Source organism: Hemicordylus capensis, chromosome 9 (genome assembly GCF_027244095.1).
Source record: "Hemicordylus capensis ecotype Gifberg chromosome 9, rHemCap1.1.pri, whole genome shotgun sequence".
Lineage (NCBI taxonomy): Eukaryota > Metazoa > Chordata > Lepidosauria > Squamata > Cordylidae > Hemicordylus > Hemicordylus capensis.
Window position 1 is genome coordinate 11,427,743 of NC_069665.1, and position 21,599 is coordinate 11,449,341.

General features: G+C 43.8%; 1 protein-coding gene across 1 annotated transcript in view; it reads left to right on the forward strand.

The window, feature by feature from the left end:
• ADAMTS18 (ADAM metallopeptidase with thrombospondin type 1 motif 18) overlaps positions 1-5,283 on the forward strand; it is a 159,134-nt gene extending 153,851 nt beyond the window's left edge. The window contains exon 23 of the mRNA XM_053271592.1: positions 778-5,283. Within this exon, the coding sequence (XP_053127567.1) occupies positions 778-893 (116 nt within the window). The 3' untranslated portion in view covers positions 894-5,283. The remainder of the gene's footprint in view (positions 1-777) is intronic.
• Positions 5,284-21,599: the final 16,316 nt, after the last annotated feature.

Below are 21,599 nucleotides of genomic sequence, written 5' to 3' on the forward strand. Positions count from 1 at the left end.
TGTGTTAGACAAAAGTAAGGTCGGAGGTGAGGATCTTGCTCCTCTGTCAAGCCCCAGCTGGGTAGGAAAACTTTTCCTCTTACCTGGTTCCGAAGCTGGGGTTGGAATCTGGTAAGGTGTGCTTGTCCTACCCAACTGGGACTTTGTCCCAGCTTCTGACAAACAAGTTCTCTGCTTCTGATCTTACTTTTCTCAAACACATATTCAAATACTGGAAATGCGGACGGCTCCAGAATTGGATAGGAGAAGTATCCTGTCCTAATAATGATTGTGAGGACTGCCCTACAGAGTTCTATGGATGACTTTGCTGAGGTGAGATGCGCATTAACGAGGGAATTCATCTGCTCCTTGGCGCTTCTGTGTAATGGGTAATTCCCTCCCTGCAAAGGCCCAGCTCTTGAAGTTGTACCAATACAAAGGAAGTTGCAAAAGGAGAATGAAAAAAGTAGACCTCTTGGAGATGGTTCATACATTCAGTGATCCCACCAATATGAACATATAGCTGTTGACACAAATGGTCCTGTAACTGCTGAGAAGAAGGCTTCCAGGCTTGCGGAGTCACACTCAGGAGCACTGCATGCTCACAGAAAGTGCTCGCTGATCTTCCATGAATCCTCTTCTCCATTCTTAATGCTGTGCGTTTGAGCAGACTATGCATAAATGGGAGCAATGAAATCTGCATATCAGCCAGCCCAGGTGTCATAAAATAGCTGAGCTCCAACATTCCTGAGGTGTGCTATAAACTAAATATACTTATCTAGAATTTTTCCATTGCAGATGACCCTTCTTGCGTGGACTTCTTCAGTTGGTGCCATCTGGTTCCCCAACATGGCGTCTGCAATCACAAATTTTACGGCAAGCAGTGCTGCAAATCGTGCACACGAAAGAACTGACAAAAATTGTTTCCATTTGACCCTTTGATGGCAAGAGTTTCCCTTTCAGTTGATGGTGAAATTAAAGGCCTGCCTTCCTGATCCAAACACCCTGTACATTTTCAATTGAAGAGACTCAGATAGCATAGAGCAATAGTTGTGGTGGTACGACTTTTGATGAATGATGGGTGTACAAGGACTGGATTCTCACCAAATGCACAGGGTATCATTGAACACTAGCAGGTGGGGGCATTGTTTAGTCTTCTGTCTATTTGTCATTTCCAATGTCCCTTGTTGGAAGCCAAGAAAACTACACTACTTTGTTAACATCCATAGCTGATCTTGGATCGGCACATTTTGCATGATGCTCCTAGTTTGCCCAGGATGAAGAACCTGCAACATGGCAGTACTGTCTAGAGCAGCGGTTCCCGACAGGGTGTACTTGTATCCTAGTGGTACTTGAAAGCCTCCCAGGGTGTACTCAGAGGTTTCCTGCCTCTCCATGTTGCAGCTATTTGTTCCCAAACTGAAAATCACCTGCTTGAAGTCGACACATCCTTAGTGATGTATCCACTACAGAGGACACATAATTCCTCCTCTGCTCCTGATTGGCTGGCTACATGCTGAAGTTCAGTGTACCCCTTTCCTCAACCTGATTGACAGACTTCAGAAAATTAGCACTGAGTATTCCCATTGAAATTAATAGGACAAGTAGACTTGTCCCATTAATTTCAATGAGAGTTCTCATTAGAGAACTCTGAGAGTTCTGGATGTAAGCCAGTGACTGGTGTAGAGTCTGGATAGAGTCTGGATGTAAGCCAGTGACTGGTGTAGCCTGTCTCATAAGTGTAACATTTAAATTTGTGTATGCATATACAGGAGCACCTCCATATTTGCGGACTCGTTATCGGCGGATTCTCGTATCCATGGTTGGGTAATTAACCCAGCCTTGGTATATGTGGGTAAAAAAACAGCAAATAAAGGGTTAATTCTGCATATCCATGGGTTGAGGATGGCTGGAAATGACTTCCGAGGTCATTTCCAGCTGCCATTTTGTGACGAGGAGCCATCTTGTGGCTCATTTTGATGGGAAAAAATGACATTCTTCTATGATTTTTTGCTTTTAAATTTGGACTTTTGGCCAGGGTGGGGGGTATTGCTAGACTGCTGAAGGCCCACAGAACATGGTAGGGCCCTATGTTGCCATTTGGGGGACCTTTGGGGTATGAGGGGGGGTTCATGCACCAGGAACCTAAACCCCACAATGCCATAGACATTATAATTCTGTATTTGCGGTTTTGTTATCTCTGCTAATAGCAGAGCACAGAAGCTCCATGAATACTGAGGTTCAGCTGTATTCTTTCTCTCCCTCTCCCCCTCGGGTAATTGTTTGCGATAGAGGAGTTACACTTAACTTGTTCAAAAAGGTTGGGAACCCCTACTCTAGAGAGATGGTGGCCATTTCAACATCTGTGAGCACAACTGCTCAAAGCAAGAAGAGTGGCTGCTGGAATTATGCATTGCCACCAAACAGAACACAGGTCTAATGTGATTCATAACCCGAGCGTACGGTGCACTATCAAGATAAAAGGTGCTTTTTCACTTGCTGCTGGGGAAGCAAGTGCTTTATTATTTCAAATTTACTTTGTTGCCCTTTCTACTTGGATTAGTAACTCAGGCATGATTGAAAAACCACTTGAGAGGCACTCATAGAGGTGCCTACCAAACAGAACACACACGGGATGCTCTTTCGAGCATTGTGTTGTGATATGAGCAAACTAGAATACCACGTTTCACCTAAACCATGAAACTCAAACAATTGCTGGTGTACCTCATTATCATTAGTGCTGAAACAAATGACCACTGGAATTCCAAAATACTATGAACTTCCAGCATGTTATCACTGAATTCTGTTTTGAATATTTGCAGCTCTTGGAGAATCTTGGCTTGAGTGCTGCATGTGAAAACCAGTTTTCCAAGTGTAAAATTTGAGTTTTCTGGCATGAAGACCCAGCAAGGAAGCTCAAGCATTGCCAGAGAAGTGGAATTTTCTGCAGAAAACATGAACCAGATTTTGTTTTCAGAATGAGAATGGTGAATTCAAATATGGCTTCTTTTCCTCACTGCCCTTAGGAGTAAAACGATGCATTGCGAGACATAATACATAATGCTGCACTATTAAGATACAAGATGCTTTTCACTTACTGCTGAGATAATACTGCTAATATTATAATATTATCAATATATACAAGAACAAATATCATTATTTAGTTCAGTGGTTCTTGCGCCAGTGCAACATAATGGCTGGGATCCAATGATCTTATGGCACAAGTGGAAGGCACTTCTGATATTACAGATGGGATCCCTGATTTCCTCCTCCTCCCCTCAAAAGCCACTCTGAAGTTCTGCTGACCATTTGGAAATTTGGAACCACTTTGCATGGGTTCAGGAGACAATGGATGGGAAGAAGGAATCATATTCCCCTGGAAAGAACATAAATGTCTTTCAGTCATGCATTGGGATCTCTAGATCCAAGCCTATGATCTGTGGTGGTTGTGGTAATCTCCCAAGCCAGCTTGGAAGCAAACACTCCCAATGTACATTGGCATTGCTGTTTACCATAACCTTGATCAGCATAGTTGAGTTGTACGTAGCAGTAACATGGCACAATGGTAGATACAAATGGGCATGAAAAGAGCCATATTTATGTGGCAACTGGAAAGCATTTTGGTCACTATGGAGGTCACTACTGCAATTCAATTCTACATGCTGGAGGCACGGTAATAAGGTATTGCACTAGAGTTGCATTGATCTCTAACTCAGGATGTAATCTTAAGCGCCCTCTCGGCATCAGCTGACAATCTGGGCATAATAGTACTTGCCTTAAAAGTTTGTTGTAAGAATACCAACAGGATAATGCATGTAAAGCTCTTTGAAAACTAGGAAGTGTTATACAAATTAGGGGTGAGCCCCAATCATCTCCAAAATGATTCAGGTGGCCGCATCTGAAATGTTTTGGCAGGGGGCAAGCCATAACTTTAAGAATGAGGCATGCAGGTCCTTACCGGCTCCTTTGTCACTCTGCTGCTGTTCCGGTCACAGCACTATCCTTCCCAAAAGGCTGCACGTGGTTGTGTTGTGATGGCAGCATGCACACAGTGTGCACAGCCTTTTGGGAAGGACAGTGCTGAGATCGGAACAGCGACGGGGTGGCGGAGGAGCAGGTAAGGACCTGCATGCCTCATTCTTAAAGCTACCGCTCTCTGCTCCCCCTCCCCATGGCTGCCCAAAACAATCCCTAATACAAATGCTAAGTATTATTATCACTATTATTGTTATAATTACATAATACAATGAGAAAGAAATTATCGGTATGATTTCTAAGGTTTGCATTTTGAAATGCGATTGTTCACGTTCTCCTTTTGCCCTGTACCTCTGGGATCAGAAGAAGAAATGATAGACATTTACATTGAAGCCCACTAGCCGGTTAAATGTATCCTATCATATTACAGTCATATGGCTACCAAGCACAGTAATTTTTGTCTTTACTGGAAATGTAGACAAAATATTTGAAATATATCTACTACCAGTTAATTGGCTCTTGTTAAATAGATCTAGTTGATGCTATCATTTTCCAGTGCTGCTGATATTTGCAGATTGAGTATCCTTCGGAATCTGAGCACAATGGATTCTGAATGGTAAATGTGCAAACCGAGGGAGAAAAGGCACCCATGTCTTTGCCAAAACCGATATGGCCAAGGCAGATTTGTGTCCTGCTGTAATTTTCTGGGGAGTGGCTAAAAAGACCAATTTTTCTTTTGCTTCCACCCATCCCACAGCTTCATTTGATGAATATTACTCAACTTTACTGTTTCTTACAGTAAAGTATCATTTCCAAACTAAAAGTAGCCACATCAGCACTAATGGTAGATGTTGGTCAGTTAAAATTAACAGTTGCTTTTGCAACAGTTTAAATGGAGAGAAAACATGTATTCTCTGATACCCTAAGAAATTATTATTAGAACCATATCTCATCTCGTAAATGTTCTGTGTCTTGAACACTGAACATTTTTAGCTGATACTTTCGAGGGGGGGGGGGGTGTTTTCCTCACCCGATAAATGCCAAGATTTTGTTCTAGAATGGTGTCCTTTTTATTTGATGTAAAAATATTAATTTATTAATGCATAGCTTTTTTTTCCTTTTTATTTCATCACTTGCTTCCCAAGTAAGTGGCAGCAATTCTGAAAGTTTTACAAAAAAAAAAGTATGGATTATGGTGTAAAAAACCCACAAAGTATAAAGTGTACTATTTAATTATTTTATAAGTAAGTTTTATAATAAAAGTACTCTTAATGGTTCCATTATGTTTGCTACCCATACAAGTCTTGAATAAAATATGGAGTATATGTATACTCAGAGTAATGTCATCTTATCAGTCACGGACAACATTGCCGGATTAATCCTTTTAACCATGGTAAGTGATCAAATTATCTGCTGCCATCTTAATACATATATCTTTATATTTGTGAAATAGATGCATTAGCACATTTCCAATCTGACATCCAAATCAAAGAACCATGTGCAGAACAAGCACTGTTGCACTAGATCAAGAGGATGGTTTAGCAATGCTAAGATGGAGTCATTCACTAGAATGCTATTGCTATTCTATAGCATGATAGAACCTTGCACAAATGTTCCCATTAAAGCAAATGAGTCCTGTCACAGCTGTACAACTGTTGCACAAGCAGGCTTGTGCCTGTGCAAAACTAGTCTAGAACTCAAGCTCTAGAAGAACATAGGAAGCTGTCATATACTGAGTCAGACCATTGGTCCATCTAGCTCAGTATTGTCCACACAGACTGGCAGCAGCAGCAGCTTCTCCAAGGTTGCAGGCAGGAATCGCTCTCAGCCCTTTCTTGGAGATGCCAGGGAGGGGACTTGGAACTTTCTGCTGTTCCCAGAGCAGCTCCATGTCCTGAGGGGAATATCTCACGGTGCTCACATTTCTAGTCTCCCATTCATATGTAACCAAGGCAGACCCCGCTTCGCAAAGTCTCCCATTCATATGTAACCAGGGTTAGCAAAGGGGACAAGTCATGCTTGCTACCACAAGACCAGCTCCCCTCCCACAGACCAGAGCAAGTTATGAGAGCATATATTAGTCACATATAAGTGCAGTAAAGATATTTCTGAAAACTCTGGGGGCCGTTCACATTAGTGTTGTTTTAACAGGGTTCCTCTCTGGTCCTATTAGAACAATAATAATTTATATACCACTTTTCATCAAAAGTTTCCAAAGTGGTTTACATAGAGAATGAATGAATGAATAAGATGTCCCCAAAAGGTTCAGAACCTAAAAAGAAGCATAAGATAAGTACCAGCAACAGGCACTAGAGGTACTGTGCTTTGGGTGGATAGGGCCAGTTACTTTCCTCCTGCTATATCAGAAGAATCACCATGTTAAAAAAGGTGTCTCTTTGCCCAGTTAGAAAGACGGACCTAGAGATTTTCTGTACGTGAAATCTGTGCGGTATTGATCAATGGCCATTTATGGCACAGCTCCTGCCTGCTAAATTGCACAACACTTACCAGAAGTTCATTTCACTTCCCTCAAATTTCCTCCACTGTTTTGAAGAGCCAGCAACTGTCACTGGCAACTCTAATTCACACTGATTTAAATTGAATTTGCTTCCTAGCTGAACACCACGACCTGTCACCTCGCCAGCAGACACTTCCAGATAATTCTTCCCCATATTTTTTTTGTGTTTAGTCTTCCAAATTTTAACCTGAGGATCTGGGTTTTCTGTCCCTGTAGTTTGTCCCTGCAGATTATTTGTCGGAAAGAAAAAGTTGGGGGGGAAATACACATGGAAGCACAAGTCTCATTTTCTAAGATGTAATTGAAAAACGGACAATGCTTAAGTTGTTCTTAAGTTTTGCCCACCATAATTTCTCCAACACCAAAAGAACCGCTACTATATCACTTTCATTTCAAAAAATTGTGTACTGTATACAGGCAGACCTTGTTATTCGAGGGGGTTAGGTTCCATGCCTACAACCACAAATAATGAAACTGTGAGGCGATTCTCACAATCACCCAAAAGCAGGCTAGGGGAGCCTAGCCTGCTTTGGGGCATTTGTGTGCTGCAACAGAAGCTGCGTGACTCCCGGTAGCTAGCCTTCAAACATATCCCTTCCCTAAGACAATGTTAATGGAGCAAGCGCTCCGTTAACCGCATCTTTTTGCTGGTGTGTTGCCGCGATGTGCAGTGACAAACGAGTAAACCCATGACTGGGAGGCTGCAAGCAGCCTCCCGGGTGTGGGGGTCTCTCTAGGATGCCCCACTTGCTTGTGCAGACGCACACACTACTGCCGGCTCTGTCACAGAGCTGACAGTGGTGGTGGGGATTGGGAGCCGTGTGGCCCCCGGAAGTTCCAGGATGCCCCTTGTGAGTGCACAGGGCATCCCAAAGAGACCCCCGAGCCTCCCAAAGAGACCCCCGAGCACAGGGCATCCCAAAGAGACCGAGAGGCTTGCATCCTCTCGGTCGGGGATCTACTCATGTCACCGCATGCTGCGGCAACACACGAGCAAAAAGATGAGGTTAACAGAGCACTCGCTCTGTTAACCTCGTCCTAGGGGAGGGGTAGTTCGGTGGGCTAGCCGCCTTGGGAGCACCGGACTCACCTGCGAGCCCAGTGGTTCCCACGATCCCTGGAAAGCAGACTAAGCTCCCCTAGGCCGCTTTTAAGTCATCGTGAGAATAGCTTTAGTTTTTGATTGTGTGAATGGCCTCACAGCCCAACCCAGGCTGCCCTTCCCTATCTTGGGTTAGGATGAATGCGAGAACAGCTTCATAGGATGGGGAGTGTGTCCAAAATGCTTTCCCTCTGGATTTCTCTCTGGGTTTGTGTGTGTGTTCCAAATTGATTGATTTGATTTCTGAAGTAGAACCAATACCTTGGATAGCCTTTATCCTTTTTTTGTTGTTGTTTTAGTTCCAAATTTAGTAGAGAGTGCCATAATGGCGCGGCGATTACTTGACTAGCAAGCCAGAGGTTGCCTGTTTGAAACCCTGCTGGTATGTTTCCTAGACTATGGGAAACTCCTATATCGGGCAACAGCAATATAGGAAGATGCTGAAAGGCATCATCTCGTACTTGTGCAAGAGAAAGCAATGGTAAACCCCTCCTGTATTCTACCAAAGACAACCACAGGGCTCTTTGATCACCAGGAGTCGACACCGATTCGACAGTACACTTTACCTTTACTATGCATGTGCAGTTGCTGCATCTTTTGGATCCTTTGATGCATTTGTTTTCTGTACTGTACTACTGATGTGATTGTGCTCGTAATAACACACCTAAAAGAAGCTCAAACAATCTTGATGTGATTGTATGCATGGCTTCATCAAGATTCCTTCTGTGCAACTGACGCACTTGTCTGCATTGATTAAAAAATTGCAAAAAGTACATTTTATTTGTGTGTGTGTGTGTGTGTGTGTGTGTGTGTGTTTATTGACACATTGGCCAACAATGTAACTTGAGTAGGGCAGACCTGACCTTTCCACCATGAGGCTCTAACACACACACAGTGAAAGTAGCACACAATCTGTGATCTTACAAAGGAGCCCTCTTGTACCAGAAGAGCCCTACTGCACAAAAGCATTGTCATGTATGTTAGAGCCCCACATTGATGGAGGGGGATCTATAGGGCCCACATTGTGTTGCTGGACATGCCAGCCACTATATGGTGTACTATCATGCACATCATGAAGCATCAGCAGAGCTGGTCTTGTGGTAGTAAGCATGAATTGCCCCCTTTGATAAGCAGGGTCCACCCTGGTTTTCATTTGTATGGGATACTACATGTGAGAGCCTCATCCTTAGGGAATGGGGCCACTCTGGGAAGAATATTTGCATGCTTGCATGCAGAAGGTTCCAAGTTCCCTGCCTGGCATCTCCAAGACAGGGCTGGGAGAGACTCCTACCTCGAACCATGGAGAAGCCACTGCCAGTCTGTGTAGACAATACTGAGCTAGATGGACTGATGGTCTGACTCAGTAGAAGGCAGCTTCCCATGTTCCTATGTTCCAGGAAAACCCTGCACAAAAAGAATATGGATGCAATCTTACGCAGGATCTCTTCAAAACTAATTTTTCCCCATTATTGTATCAATGCACTCTTGCATATTGGTGACGCAGTGAAGGGAAAGAGCCACAAACGGAAAGCTTCAACAAACCGTGTATGCTTCAGTACTCAAATTAATGTTAGAAAAGCTCTGAGTTAAACCAGAATTCAAGAGGAATGGAATGCAGGCCAGAGCAAACCGTGAGTAACAAATCAAAGAATGGAATGGGGGAAATCCTCTAATCCCTGCTGTGTATGTGCATGGTTCTTTATGGCCAGTTAGATCTCCTGAATGTGACAAGATGATTCATTCTCTAAACTTCGTGATGCCAGGAACTTTGCACATTTTCCTATTAACAATTTCAAGTTAATAATTTGCATGCTCCACTTTTTAGTGCAGAAAGACAAGAAGAGGTGGTAAAATATTAATAAGCATAAGAAAGCATCTGCCAATGTACAGTACAAATCCCAACGGAAAGAAAACCCACAGGGTAATGGAAGAGTTAAATCCAACAGGATGGATCAGTAGCTTCCTTGAATAAGACTGAAGGTCAAATTCCATTTCCAGTTTTGCGGGGGGGTGGGATGCCACTCATTTTCTGGACAAATCTTTTTGAAATGCACCACTGGTTACAGTATATGGTAAACATCAGGGGACTCTGCCCTTTTGACAGGGTAAAGCTCAAAAAAAGAGAGAGAGATTTGTCTGAATTAATGAAGAATGAAAAGGGCACTTTATAGTCCATCTATTCCAAACAAGTAAAAGTTAAAGAAGACAGGTCTGCAATCGGGGACATATCTGTCATCAAAATGGGGGTGAAGTCCTGCTTTTTCTGCCAAGCGTGGGTGAAGCTTTGTTTATCCACAACTGAGCTTTTGCCTGCAAACATTGCAGTGGTAACATCAGGCCTCTTTCCTCCCTCCACCCCAACCAACCCTGCCTTCGAATTGGTGCTGCCGTTTGATGTAAAGCCCCATCTGCCTAGCAACGAAGCGTTTGTGCAGTTGTTGACTCTTGCACAGTGCAAGAGTTGCACGGGATGCTAGAAATGTGCACAGTTGTGTGATCGAGGCCATCAGGCGTGGATTAACCTCTTTGCTGCCCATAGGCAAAGAGGATTTTTGCTGCCGGGGGGGCGGCGTGAGGGGAGCTCCCCCCTTTTGCCTATAAAAATTGCCACTCTCACGGCGGGATGGGGTGTGCTGTTGGTGGCTAACTCTCTGGGACAGTGGAGGGTGCGAGGAGGGAAGAGTACCCCTCCCTTTACCTCTTAAAGTGCCGCCCATGATTTTTCATCAACACAGGAACATCAACACAGGAACATATGAAGCTGCCATATACTGAGTCAGACCATTGGCCTAACTAGTTCAGTATTGTCTTCACAGACTGGCAGTGGCTTCTCCAAGGTTGCAGGCAGGAATCTCTCTCAGGCCTATCTTGGAGATGCTGCCAGGGAGGGAACTTGAAACCTTCTGCTCTTCCCAGAGCAGCTCCATCCCCTGAGGGGAATATCTTACAGTGCTCACACATCAAGTCTCCCATTCACATGCAACCAGGGCAGACCCTGCTTAGCTAAGGGGACACATGCTTGCTACCACAAGACCAGCTCTCCTCTCCATCTCTAGACAACCCATCTCTAGACAAAGATCATCTTCCACCTGTGCCACAAGACCAGCTCGCCTCCCATCTATCCCGTCCCTTCCTTGCAAAGGGGGTGTGAGCAGGCATCTGGTGAGCGAGCTCTTCCCCTCATTTCAGGAGAGAAAGCTAAATAAACGGCGTTCAGGCAGCAAATGGCTGCCTGAAATGAGGGGAGAAGAGCTCACTCACCGGCCGCTTGCTCACACCCTTTTTGCCAGGAAGGGATGAGATGGATGTTACTGGAGGGGAGAGGGCGCCACGCTGGGCATGGGCAGCATGTTAAGAGGTAAAGGGAGGGTACTGTCTCCTTCTTGCCCCCTCCACCTTCCCTGCAGTTAGCCACTGACAGCGCGCCCCATCTCGCTGCGACAGCGGCAATTTTAATAGACAACTAGCAGGATTTCCCCTCGTGCCCCCCCCTCCCCACAGCTACCGCAGAGGCACCCGACAAAATTTGGCAACTTGCCGCTCCTCAGATTTTGGCGCCATAGGTAGACACCTCCTCTGCCTATGCCTTAATCCACCTAAGGAGGCCATGCTTTCCAGTGGATTTCTGTCGCCGAACTGAATTTGTGCAATTCAAGGCCCAGTAGACACAGCTTTGTGTGGTATGTCAGCCTCTGCATCACAGGCATTCCAGGACTAGGAGTGGTCTTCCCTGTCCTCTCTGCACATACAAATACAAAAAACTGAGCAACTAACTGTCTCAAGCCTTAACTTTGGTTGAACACATCGTTCCTTGATCCAAAAACAGAACCAACAAGCTTGTTTCCTTCTTTAGTCTCCCACCATGTTGATACTCAAAGAACTGAGAGGCTATAATTTGGTATATGGAAAAATTGCAATCCGAGCTAAACACATTTAAGTGATTGCACTAATTAGCATTGCTTAGCTTTCAGCATTGCCCTTTGAATGATCCATCCTGATCCTTCGAATCTGAGAGCTAACACTAAATCATGTAGATGAATTGCTTAGCTTTTTCAGATTATAGCATGGAGCCACATCTGAAGTGAAAAACAAAGGAATACAAAAGATATGGGGGAAATGTAATATGGTCCTAGGTTAATAATATATAACTACAAAAGGGGAAATGACTTGACTAGCAAGCCAGAGGTTGCCGGTTCGAATCCCCGCTGTTATGTTTCCCAGACTAGTCACCAGTGATGTAGGAAGATGCTGAAAGGCATCATCTCATACTGCGCGGGAGATGGCAATGGTAATAAACCCCTCCTTTATTCTACCAAAGAAAACCACAGGGCTCTGTGGTCGCCAGGAGTTGACACCGACTCGACGGCACACTTTACAAAAGATACAAATATAAATTGGTATTTTAATAGTAAAGGATAATAATGCTGCATAAAAATGCTTAAAATGGAACAAGGGTTGTTTTAAAAAGTCATAATACATTAAAAGTTCTCAGACATGTGCTGGTTAGGTTATTAATTCAAATATTGTAAAAGTCCTCAGACATATGTTGACTAGATCAATCAATCAATCGTCTTTATTACAGTCAAAGACCAGCACAGGATATAAAACAGATACAATAAAATAAAAGATTATGTGGCAATTACATTAAATTTATTATAGACCAAATTATCTTGAAATAATTACAACTCAATTCCTAAACATTAATAGACTATAAAATTATGCCTAATAAAATACAACTCCAAAAAATGTAGGGGGGGCCTAATAAAATAGAGATAAAACAAGGGTAAATATGAAGGTATTCATAGTTACATAAGGGGAAATAGCTAAAATGTGAAGTAAAACAACTAACTAAAATAGGGCGCTCAAGTAGAGTTTGAGTCCTTCTCGATCCTTATGAAGTCAGATGTTTTTCGACTCGTAGTCTTCCTCAGTAACTTTCCATATATTTTTCTCATGAGGGCATGGTGCCTCCAGACTCCTTTTAATCTGAATAAATTTTCACAATATTTCCAAGGTCCCGTTCTCACTCAGTTGCTCATGTTTCTTCTATATGGTGCTGTGCCCTTATTATAAAAGTTATCAAAGCCACTTATCCAAATAAGAAAACTCCAACAGATATGGTTGACATTATAAGCTTGGTCAAAGGTACGAGCATCTGTGTGTGTGGGGGGGGGGGAGCAGTGTTTGTGTGTTTCCTCTCCATATATCTGGAGAATACAAAACATCCTACCCTATATGCTCAAATGAGGGGATGATGTCAACAGCTACAGGAAGGACTTTAACATAAAACTGCTGTGCTAGCTAGTACAAATACGAATAGAACAAATATTTATATACCGTTTTTCAACAGAAGTTCCCAAAGTGATCTTATTATTATTTCTTTATTATTTTTTATTCAATTTCTATACCACCCTTCCAAAAATGGCTCAGGGTGGTTAACAATCTGTTAAGTTCCACCAAGTACTGCTAAATCTGAAGTTTATGTTCCAGACTCCTGTTGTACTACGCATGCATGCTTGAAGAATGAGCTACAAAGGGGAAACTCCAAATCAACCTGTTGGCAACTTCCAAAAGGAGACCATCTCAAAAGTCACAGAGAGGCAGATGCATTTCAGTCTCAAAAGGGTCTTCCTCACTAGCATTGACTGGAACAGTGTCTTTCTCCTTGTATTAGATTGAATGTATCAACAATAGAATCTCGTGAATTACTACCAAGTCAATTACAATTCTTAATGCAACTGACCATCCTCAGGGCTAATGCCACATTTATTTCTTTACTCTGGATGTTGCCCAAGATTCCCTCTCTTGCTAATTTCTGAAATGAAGATGAAAATGAAAGATACAACCACATTTAAATAGCCCATTAAATTATACTAATATCACCTAATGTCACAGTAGGGAAATGCTTGACTGACAAGCAGAAGGTTTCCGGTTTGAATCCCCGCTGGTACTATATCAGGCAGCAGTGATATAGGAAGATGCTGAAAGGCATAATCTCATACTGCGTGGGACGAGGCAATGGTAAACCCCTCTGTATTCTACCAAAAGAAAACCACAGGGATCTGTGGGTGCCAGGAGTCGAAATCAACTTGACGGCACACTTTACCTCCAATATTGAAATTATCTTCTATCTTCATGATATTAATAATGGTGGACTATTTAATTGTATTTATTTATTGTTAAATTTATAGACCACCTTTAATTAAAACAATCCCAGGGCAGTTTACAAAACCTCTGAAACAATACAAAACTATAAAAGTTACACAATAAAAATATTAAATTAGAATATAAAAGTATAAAACTAATTAAAAGGTTGTTTAAAAAAAACAACCAACAAAATATGACCATAAAATACAGAGCAGCAACAAAAATAAAACACTTACATAAAAGCTTGAGGTGGAAGCCAAGATTTCATTTGCTTTCTAAAAACTGTGATGGAGACTGAGGAGTGGATGCCCACTGGGAGAGCATTCCAAAGTCTGGGGGCAATTACTGAGAAGGCCCCGTCCCACATGCATGAGAGACAGTCTCCCTCATTGTTGGCATGCAAAGCAGAACCCCTTCTGATGACCTCGTTAAGCAAGCAAAAACCTGTGGGAGCAGACGGTCCCTAAGTAATTGAATTTATTTAGTCACTTATGCCATTTCCGCCATTTCCCATGTTTTACAATCCAGTGATTTCTACACGAAAGATTCTTACTTTGCAATTAACTAACAATAAGTATTTCAACTGCAGACCATTTTCAGACATCTTGTATTGCTCAGTTCATAAATTCCATCTGTGTAGTCCAACAGTATCACCTTAAGTGGTGCGGGGGGAAATGCTTGACTAACAAGTAGAAGGTTGCCGGTTCGAATCCCCGCTGGTATGTTTCCCAGACTATGGGAAACACCTATATTGAGCAGCAGAGATAAAGGAAGATGCTGAAAGGCATCATCTCATACTGCATGAGAGGAGGCAGTGGTAAACCCCTCCTGTATTCTACCAAAAGAAAAGCACAGGGCTCTGTTGGCACCAGGAGTCGAAATCGACTTGACAGCACACTTTACCTTACTTTACCTTTAGTCCAACAGCACAATCAAAGGATTTAGTGTCACTACATATCCATCTATCATCCCAATGTTATATAGAAACATTTCCCCCCCAAAAGAGTGACCCTTATTGCAAGCCCATCAGATGTAAGAAAAAATTGACATTGGTCTGGGAACATCTCTAGCATTTATAACTTACATGTGTTATAGTGTTCTGTGCTGTTAGTATAATAGGATCCCAACTCTTTCATTGCTCTGTTCCAGCTGTCTACTATGCCTTGGTGCATTCAACAAATTTGTTACACTATTGCTTAGAAAACCAAGGGCATTTTTCCTCCCCTAGTTAACATATTACAGTAAAAGCTTGTGCCGTCGAATCGGTGTCAACTCCTGGTGACCACAAAGCCAAGCGGTTTTCTTTGGTAGCATACAGGAGGGTTGACCATTGCCATCTCCTGTGCAGTATGTGATAATGCCTTTCAGCATCTTCCTATATTGCTGTTGCCTGATATAGGTGTTTCAAATAGTCTGGGAAACATATCAGTGGGGCTTTGAAGCAGCAAGGAGAGCTGGTCTTGCGATAGCAAGCATGACTTGTCCTAAGCAGGGTCAGCCCTGGTTGCACATGAATGGGAGACTAGAAGTGTGAGCACTGTCAGATATTCCCCTCAGGGGATGGGGCCGCTCTGGGAAGCACAGAAGGTTTTACGTTCCCTCCCTAGCTTCTCCAAGATAGGGCTAAGAGAGATTCCCACCTGCAACCTTGGAGAAGCCGCTGCCAATCTGTGAAGACAATACTGAGCTAGATAGACCAATGGTCTGACTCAGTATATGGCAGCTCCCTATGTTCCTTTGTTCCTCTTGCTTCCCTAGGCAAGTTACTTTCCTGTTGTGCCATTAGGTGGCTTCAACACGTTACAGTCCTGAGCTTCTAAATTGAATCAAGGTGGTGGAGATAGTCAAGTGAGGCCCTTTTACACATGTGTGATATCTAATGATAGTAAGCAAAGGGAATTGCTATTTAATTGTTTGGTAGATTGGATGGATGGATGGATGGATGGATGGATGGTGTTAACAGAAAAATTAGGCCCAGTTCTGCTAATAATGGACAACAATAATTATTGTGAAGTGAGTTGACAGAGCACAAACTTTCATTAGCAACATGGTTTGTCTGGAGGTATGAAGAGTAAGAAGTTGGATAGTTCCTTCACCTTAGGAAGGAAACTGTGGTAGTTATTTGCACGAATCAATTTAGAAATTTAAATAAAGAAACATGGAAGGGGCAGGTGGAGAAATGTAAGAAGCATGGAAGATCAAGATGATGATGAGCCTAGCACATCTTCTTTATGAGGCAAGGCTACAACATCTGAGGCTTTTTTGTTTAGAAAATAGATGACTGAGGGGAGACATGATAGAGGTCTATAAAATCATGCATGATGTGGAGAAAGTGGATAGAGAGAATTTTCCCTCCCTCTCTCCCATTACACTAGAACCAGGTGTCATCCCATGAAACTGATTGCCAAGAAATTTAGGTCTGACAAAAGGAAGTACTTTTTCGCACAAGGTATACTCAACCTATGGAATTCTCTGCCACAAGATGTGGTGACAGCCAACAGCCTGGATGGCTTTAAGGAGGGTTTAGATAAATTCACAGAGGACAGGTCTATCAATGGCTACTAGTCTGAGGGCTTTAGGACACCTCCAGCCTCAGAGGCAGGATGCCTCTGAATACCGCTTGCAGGGGAGCAACAGCAAGAGAGAGGGCATGCCCTCAGCTCTTGCCTGTGGGCTTCCCAGAGGCATCTGGTGGGCCACTGAGGGAAACAGGGTGCTGGACTAGATGGGCCTTGAGCCTGATCCAGCAGGGCTGTTCTTATATTGTTATGTACTTATGTTTTTTATCTTTGCATAAATGTTGTTTGGGGACAGGAGAGAATTCACCCTGGGGTTGGTTTGTTTGTTGTCTGCCCAAGTATCATTTCATGCTCACTACATCTTATTTTCAGTGCTAATAGTTTCATTCAGGGCAAGTTCCAAAGCAAAATGTACATTGCATTTCTTACATGGAAATTGTGGAGTTCCTCATAACCATGAAGGAACACAAGCCATAGTCAGGAAGAACTTCATCCCACAAAAGAACGAGACAACCACAGTGAAATGAGTTGAAGCACCATAAAGGAGGCAAGTGGTTTGGCTGAAACAGCAGATGGGCTGAAAAGGACACATCTGCAAATGTACAACTCTTTATGAAAGGAATGTGGGTGATGCTTGGATTGATTTGCAAATTATTTTGACTGGCAAGCAGCCTTCAAGGCCTGTGGCTGTCTGACAAATTGTTCCCATTCATTGCGGTGCCTTGTTGTGTCTTGTGATTAATTGACACCTCTTGATATGTGTGGACCGTGATCCCAAGTGGATTAAAATTCATCAAGACCTGCATTGACTGCCACCATACATGAATAGGAGCATCATAGGAACACAGGAGCATAGGAAGCTGCCACATACTGAGTCAGACCATTGATCTATCTAGCGCAGTATTGTCTTCACAGACTGGCAGTGGCGTCTCCAAGGCTGCAGGCAGGAATCTCTCTCAGCCCTAACAGGGAGGGAACTTGAAAGCTTCTGCTCTTCCCAGAGCGACTCCATCCCCTGAGAGGAATCTCTTACAGTGCTCACACATGTAGTCTCCTATTCACCTGCAAACCAGGGTGGACCCTGCTTAGCTAAGGGGACAAGTCATGCTTGCTACCACAAGACCAGCTTTCCTCACATGAGCTTAACTGCCAATCAGGTTATTTGGGGGAGGAACCTGATTGGAAAGGACTGAAGTAACCTGGGAAAATGTAATTCTAGGCTGGAAGTTACCTGTTGGTCACAAAGGGAAAGGAAACTACAACCCGCAAATTAAAAGAATGAGCAGGTTCAGAAATGAGGCCCATTCACATGTTATGTTCAACACACATTCAGCGAGTGTATAGTGTACACAAGCAGGGATCTGTACACAGGTACAGTCATTCACATGTTCAGCTACACAGGTACAGAAGTACACTTTCTATCTCTACCATGCATTTGAAGGTCCTGTATACAGGTTCACTTTTAAAATGAACACAGGTACATTCCTTCACATAAACACATGTACGAGTGTATAGACATCTGTACCCTCATACAGCATAATGAGGTCATTCAGACAAGCAAAAACTGTGTTCTGTGTAGGTTTGGGAGCTGTGTGTGCTCAATTTTTGGTTGTGTGGAAGCAAGGTTAGAGGGAAACCTGGGTAGGAGAGATTGTGTGGAAGCAAGGTAGAAGGAGAAGCTATCCAAGGTTTCCTCTAACCTTGCTTCCACACAACCAAAATTGTGAGCAAACCCAGCTCCCAATCCTGCATATAACACAGAGGAGATTCTCACAATTGGCCAAAAGCGGACTAAGGCTCTCGCAGGGCATCCCGGAACTTCCGGGGGCCACGTGGCCTCCGGTCCCCACAGGCCCCGCCAGTTCCTTGACGGAGCTGGCAGTCGTGTGCGCGGCTGATGCTGTGGCTGCCACCCAGGGCTGTCAGTGTGCTCCCACTAACCCCATTCAGACTGATGGTAAGACTCGCCTCACAGTTTTTGATTGTGTGAATGACCTCACAGTCTGAAATGGCCTATGGTTTGTTTTAACAAGGTCTGGAACTCATGATCAGTGAGACCCAGTTCCTTCCCATGCACCTCTCTTCCCGCACAAGAGTGAGGAGGGAGCCCTGGGTGGCCGGATTGGCCACCCACACGATTGCCAGCTCTGAGACGGAGCAAGTGGGGGCTGGGGAGCTCGGGGGCCGCACGGCCCACAGAAGCCCCAGTATGCCCTGCGTGAGCATGCAGGGCATACTGGAGAGACCCCTGGAGTTGGGAGGTGGCTTTTTGCCTCCCCTCCGGGGGTCTACTCATAAGTAGGCATGGCGTGAAGCCACGTTGCAGCTATTCATGATCAGGCAGCCCGAGTTTGCAGAGTCCTCGCTCCGCAAACCCGGTCTAAGGGCAGGGGTAGTTTAGCGGGTTACCTGCTCTAGAACCACTGGGCTCGCAGCCGAGCCCAGTGGTTCTGATGATCTGCAAAAACCCGGCTAGGCTCTCCTATCCCGATTTTTGCAGATTGTGGGAATAGCCCCTAAGTGTTACTTCACAAGCATGGATTGGCACCCCAGATGATCACCACATATCATGGTTTGTTCAGGTCCTGCTCCTTCCTTTTACCTCCCATGAACTAGCTTTGTTCTCTCTTTGCAAGAACCTTTTGAGGGCAAAGCTACTGAAACAATCCAAGATTTGGCCATGATTATACCGTTATAACCCTGGGCTATTTTGGAAGGGCGGTATAGAAATTGAATAAATAAAATAAAATAACAAACCAAATTCAAAATTTGGGCTCAAATCATGCTTTGACTTCCCCAAATAATCCACAGTTTGTTGACGGGCATGGGTTCAAATATAACAACAGTTAGTTGAAATAAACCATGGTTCCACATGATGTCTACATCTACAACCTGGGATCTCTCTGTCCAAAACATGGGCTTCACACTGAGCTATGACCCCTTCCAAGGTTTCTACAAACCCTAATTTTATAGAATTTTTATTTAAACTCTCTGTAAAAATTGTCTCTTCAGCCTCTGCAAACCTCTCCATATTTTTTTTATAGTTGTACACAAATGAAGTAGTCATCATCAGACACATCAGGTTTAATTAAATGTCATGGCCACATATGTGGGCAAATTCAGATGGCTTCATAGTTGGATTGATCCTCCAATATTAACTCTGGCTTCTGGCACCAATGTCTTCCGAGGGCATTTCTAGCTCCTTTATATCACTTAAATAAATTAAGACTTCAGAGGATGCATTTTGCTAGGATAATGTTCAGTAATCCCTTCATAATCTCATGTGAAAGATGACCCAGTTGCTCTTTTGGCAAAGGTTTTCGGGAGTGATGTGCTCGCCAAAACGGCATTGTTTGTGAATAGGCGCCAAAGAACTGTAAGATCATGGGGCTCAGAAAGACTGGAAAGTATTCAAAATCCGAAGTGTACTGAGGAAGTTGCTGGATTTCTTTCTTGCCAAAATTCATGAGGGGATACATACTGCGCAACCTTCCTGTATGTTTTAACGGAATGTATACACAGCTGCGCAAGAGTGATCCCACTCTTTCTCTATGGAGCCCAGAGTGGTGTACATGGTTATATCTCTTCTCACAACCATCCTGTGAGGTAGGTTAGGCTGAGAGAGAAGTGACTGGCCCAGAGTCACCCAGTGAGTTTGATGGCCGAATGGGGATTTGAACTCTAACCTCTACACCACACCAGCAGTGGCCGTTGATTGTGCACCTCCATTTGTGAAACTGTGTGCATGTTTCGTTCAAACACACATGGAACGGTGCTTGGTTCAACCAAGGTTCTGAAAACTCTCTTGTTCCCCATTTTATTGGATATTATAACACAGACTGACATCAAAAGTTACGCACCACAAATGAAAGAATATTGTGCAAAGCTGTTGTCTTAGCTAGTTATGTTAAGTCTGGAGCTGTAGTCTTGTGGTAACCATTATGAATTGTCCCCTTTGCTAAGCAGGGTCCACCCTGGTTGCATTTGAATGGGAGACTACATGTGTGAGCACTGTAAGATATTCCCCTTAAAGGATGGAGCCGCTCTGGGAAGAGCAGAAGGTTCCAAGTTCCCTCCCTGGCAGCATCTCCAAGATAGGACTGAGAGAGATTCCTGCCTGCAACATCAGAACAATAACATAGGAAGTGTCCCTATACTGAGTCAGACCCTTGGTCCATCTAGCTCATTATTGTCTACTACACAGACTGGCAGCGGCTTCTCCAAGGTTGCAGGCAGGAATCTCTCTCAGCCCTATCTGGAGATGTCAGGGAGGGAACTTGGAACCTTCTGCTCTTCCCAGAGCAGTTCCATCTCCTAAGGGCAATATCTTATGATGCTCACATGCTAACCCTATCTTGGAGATGCTGCTAGGGAGTAAGCTCGGAACCTAGATGCTCTTCCCAGAGCAGCCCCATCTCCTAATGCAGGGGTTCTCAACGTTGTGTCTCCAGATGTTATTGGACTTCAACTCCCACAATCCCCTGCCCCAGTGGCCTTTGGCTGGGGATTATGGGAGTTGAAGTCCAATAACATCTGGGGACCCAATGTTGAGAATCCCTGCCCTAAAGGGAATATCTTATTGTGCTCATGCATCAAGCCTCCCATTCATATGCAACTGCTTAGCTAAGCTGACAAGTCATGCTTGCTACCACAAGACCAGTTCTCTTCTCCTTGGAGAATCTGCTGCCAATTTGTATAGACATAGACAATACTGGCATAGATGGACCTATGGTCTGACTCAGTATATGCCAGCTTCCTATGTTGGGTATGCCACAGAGGCACCACCAGGTTTGAATGCAATCTCAGAAGTTCTCACACGTAGGCAAGATCAGGCTTGGCTTCCTTAGCTGGGTTTGCCTGTGCGTGAAAACTGCCTCAATGAATACTTCATTTGGCATTCATTAACTGGAACATAAGTTCAAAGCAACTGTCCTACAGGGATCACTGCATCTATATGGCACTCAAAGGGCTTGTTTTGCCTTCCCTTGCAAAACATGAAGTTGTGGCGTTCTTTGTAGCAGCTGGTGCTGCACCCATCGGAAGGGGACGTTGACTGGTATTTTTAAATCCAAATTATCAAGTTGCTTTTCTCCTAACATGACTCGTATCATTATCAAAACCCACCAGTGTTTAGTGGACGTGCCACCACTGGCTGGTGCACATAAAACCAAGCCCGGAGTCTCAGATTTCTTAAATATAGTCACGCTCCAAGTGGGCCTTTCACCACTTTGTTGTAGTTGGCTTCTTCTCTCCTTTCCTAAATCTTGGTTTTTAAACCACAATTATACATCGGCCAATGCGGCAAAGTTATTTTTAAAGTTTCCAAGGATCCACATCTTCAACAGGATCACCAATTGCC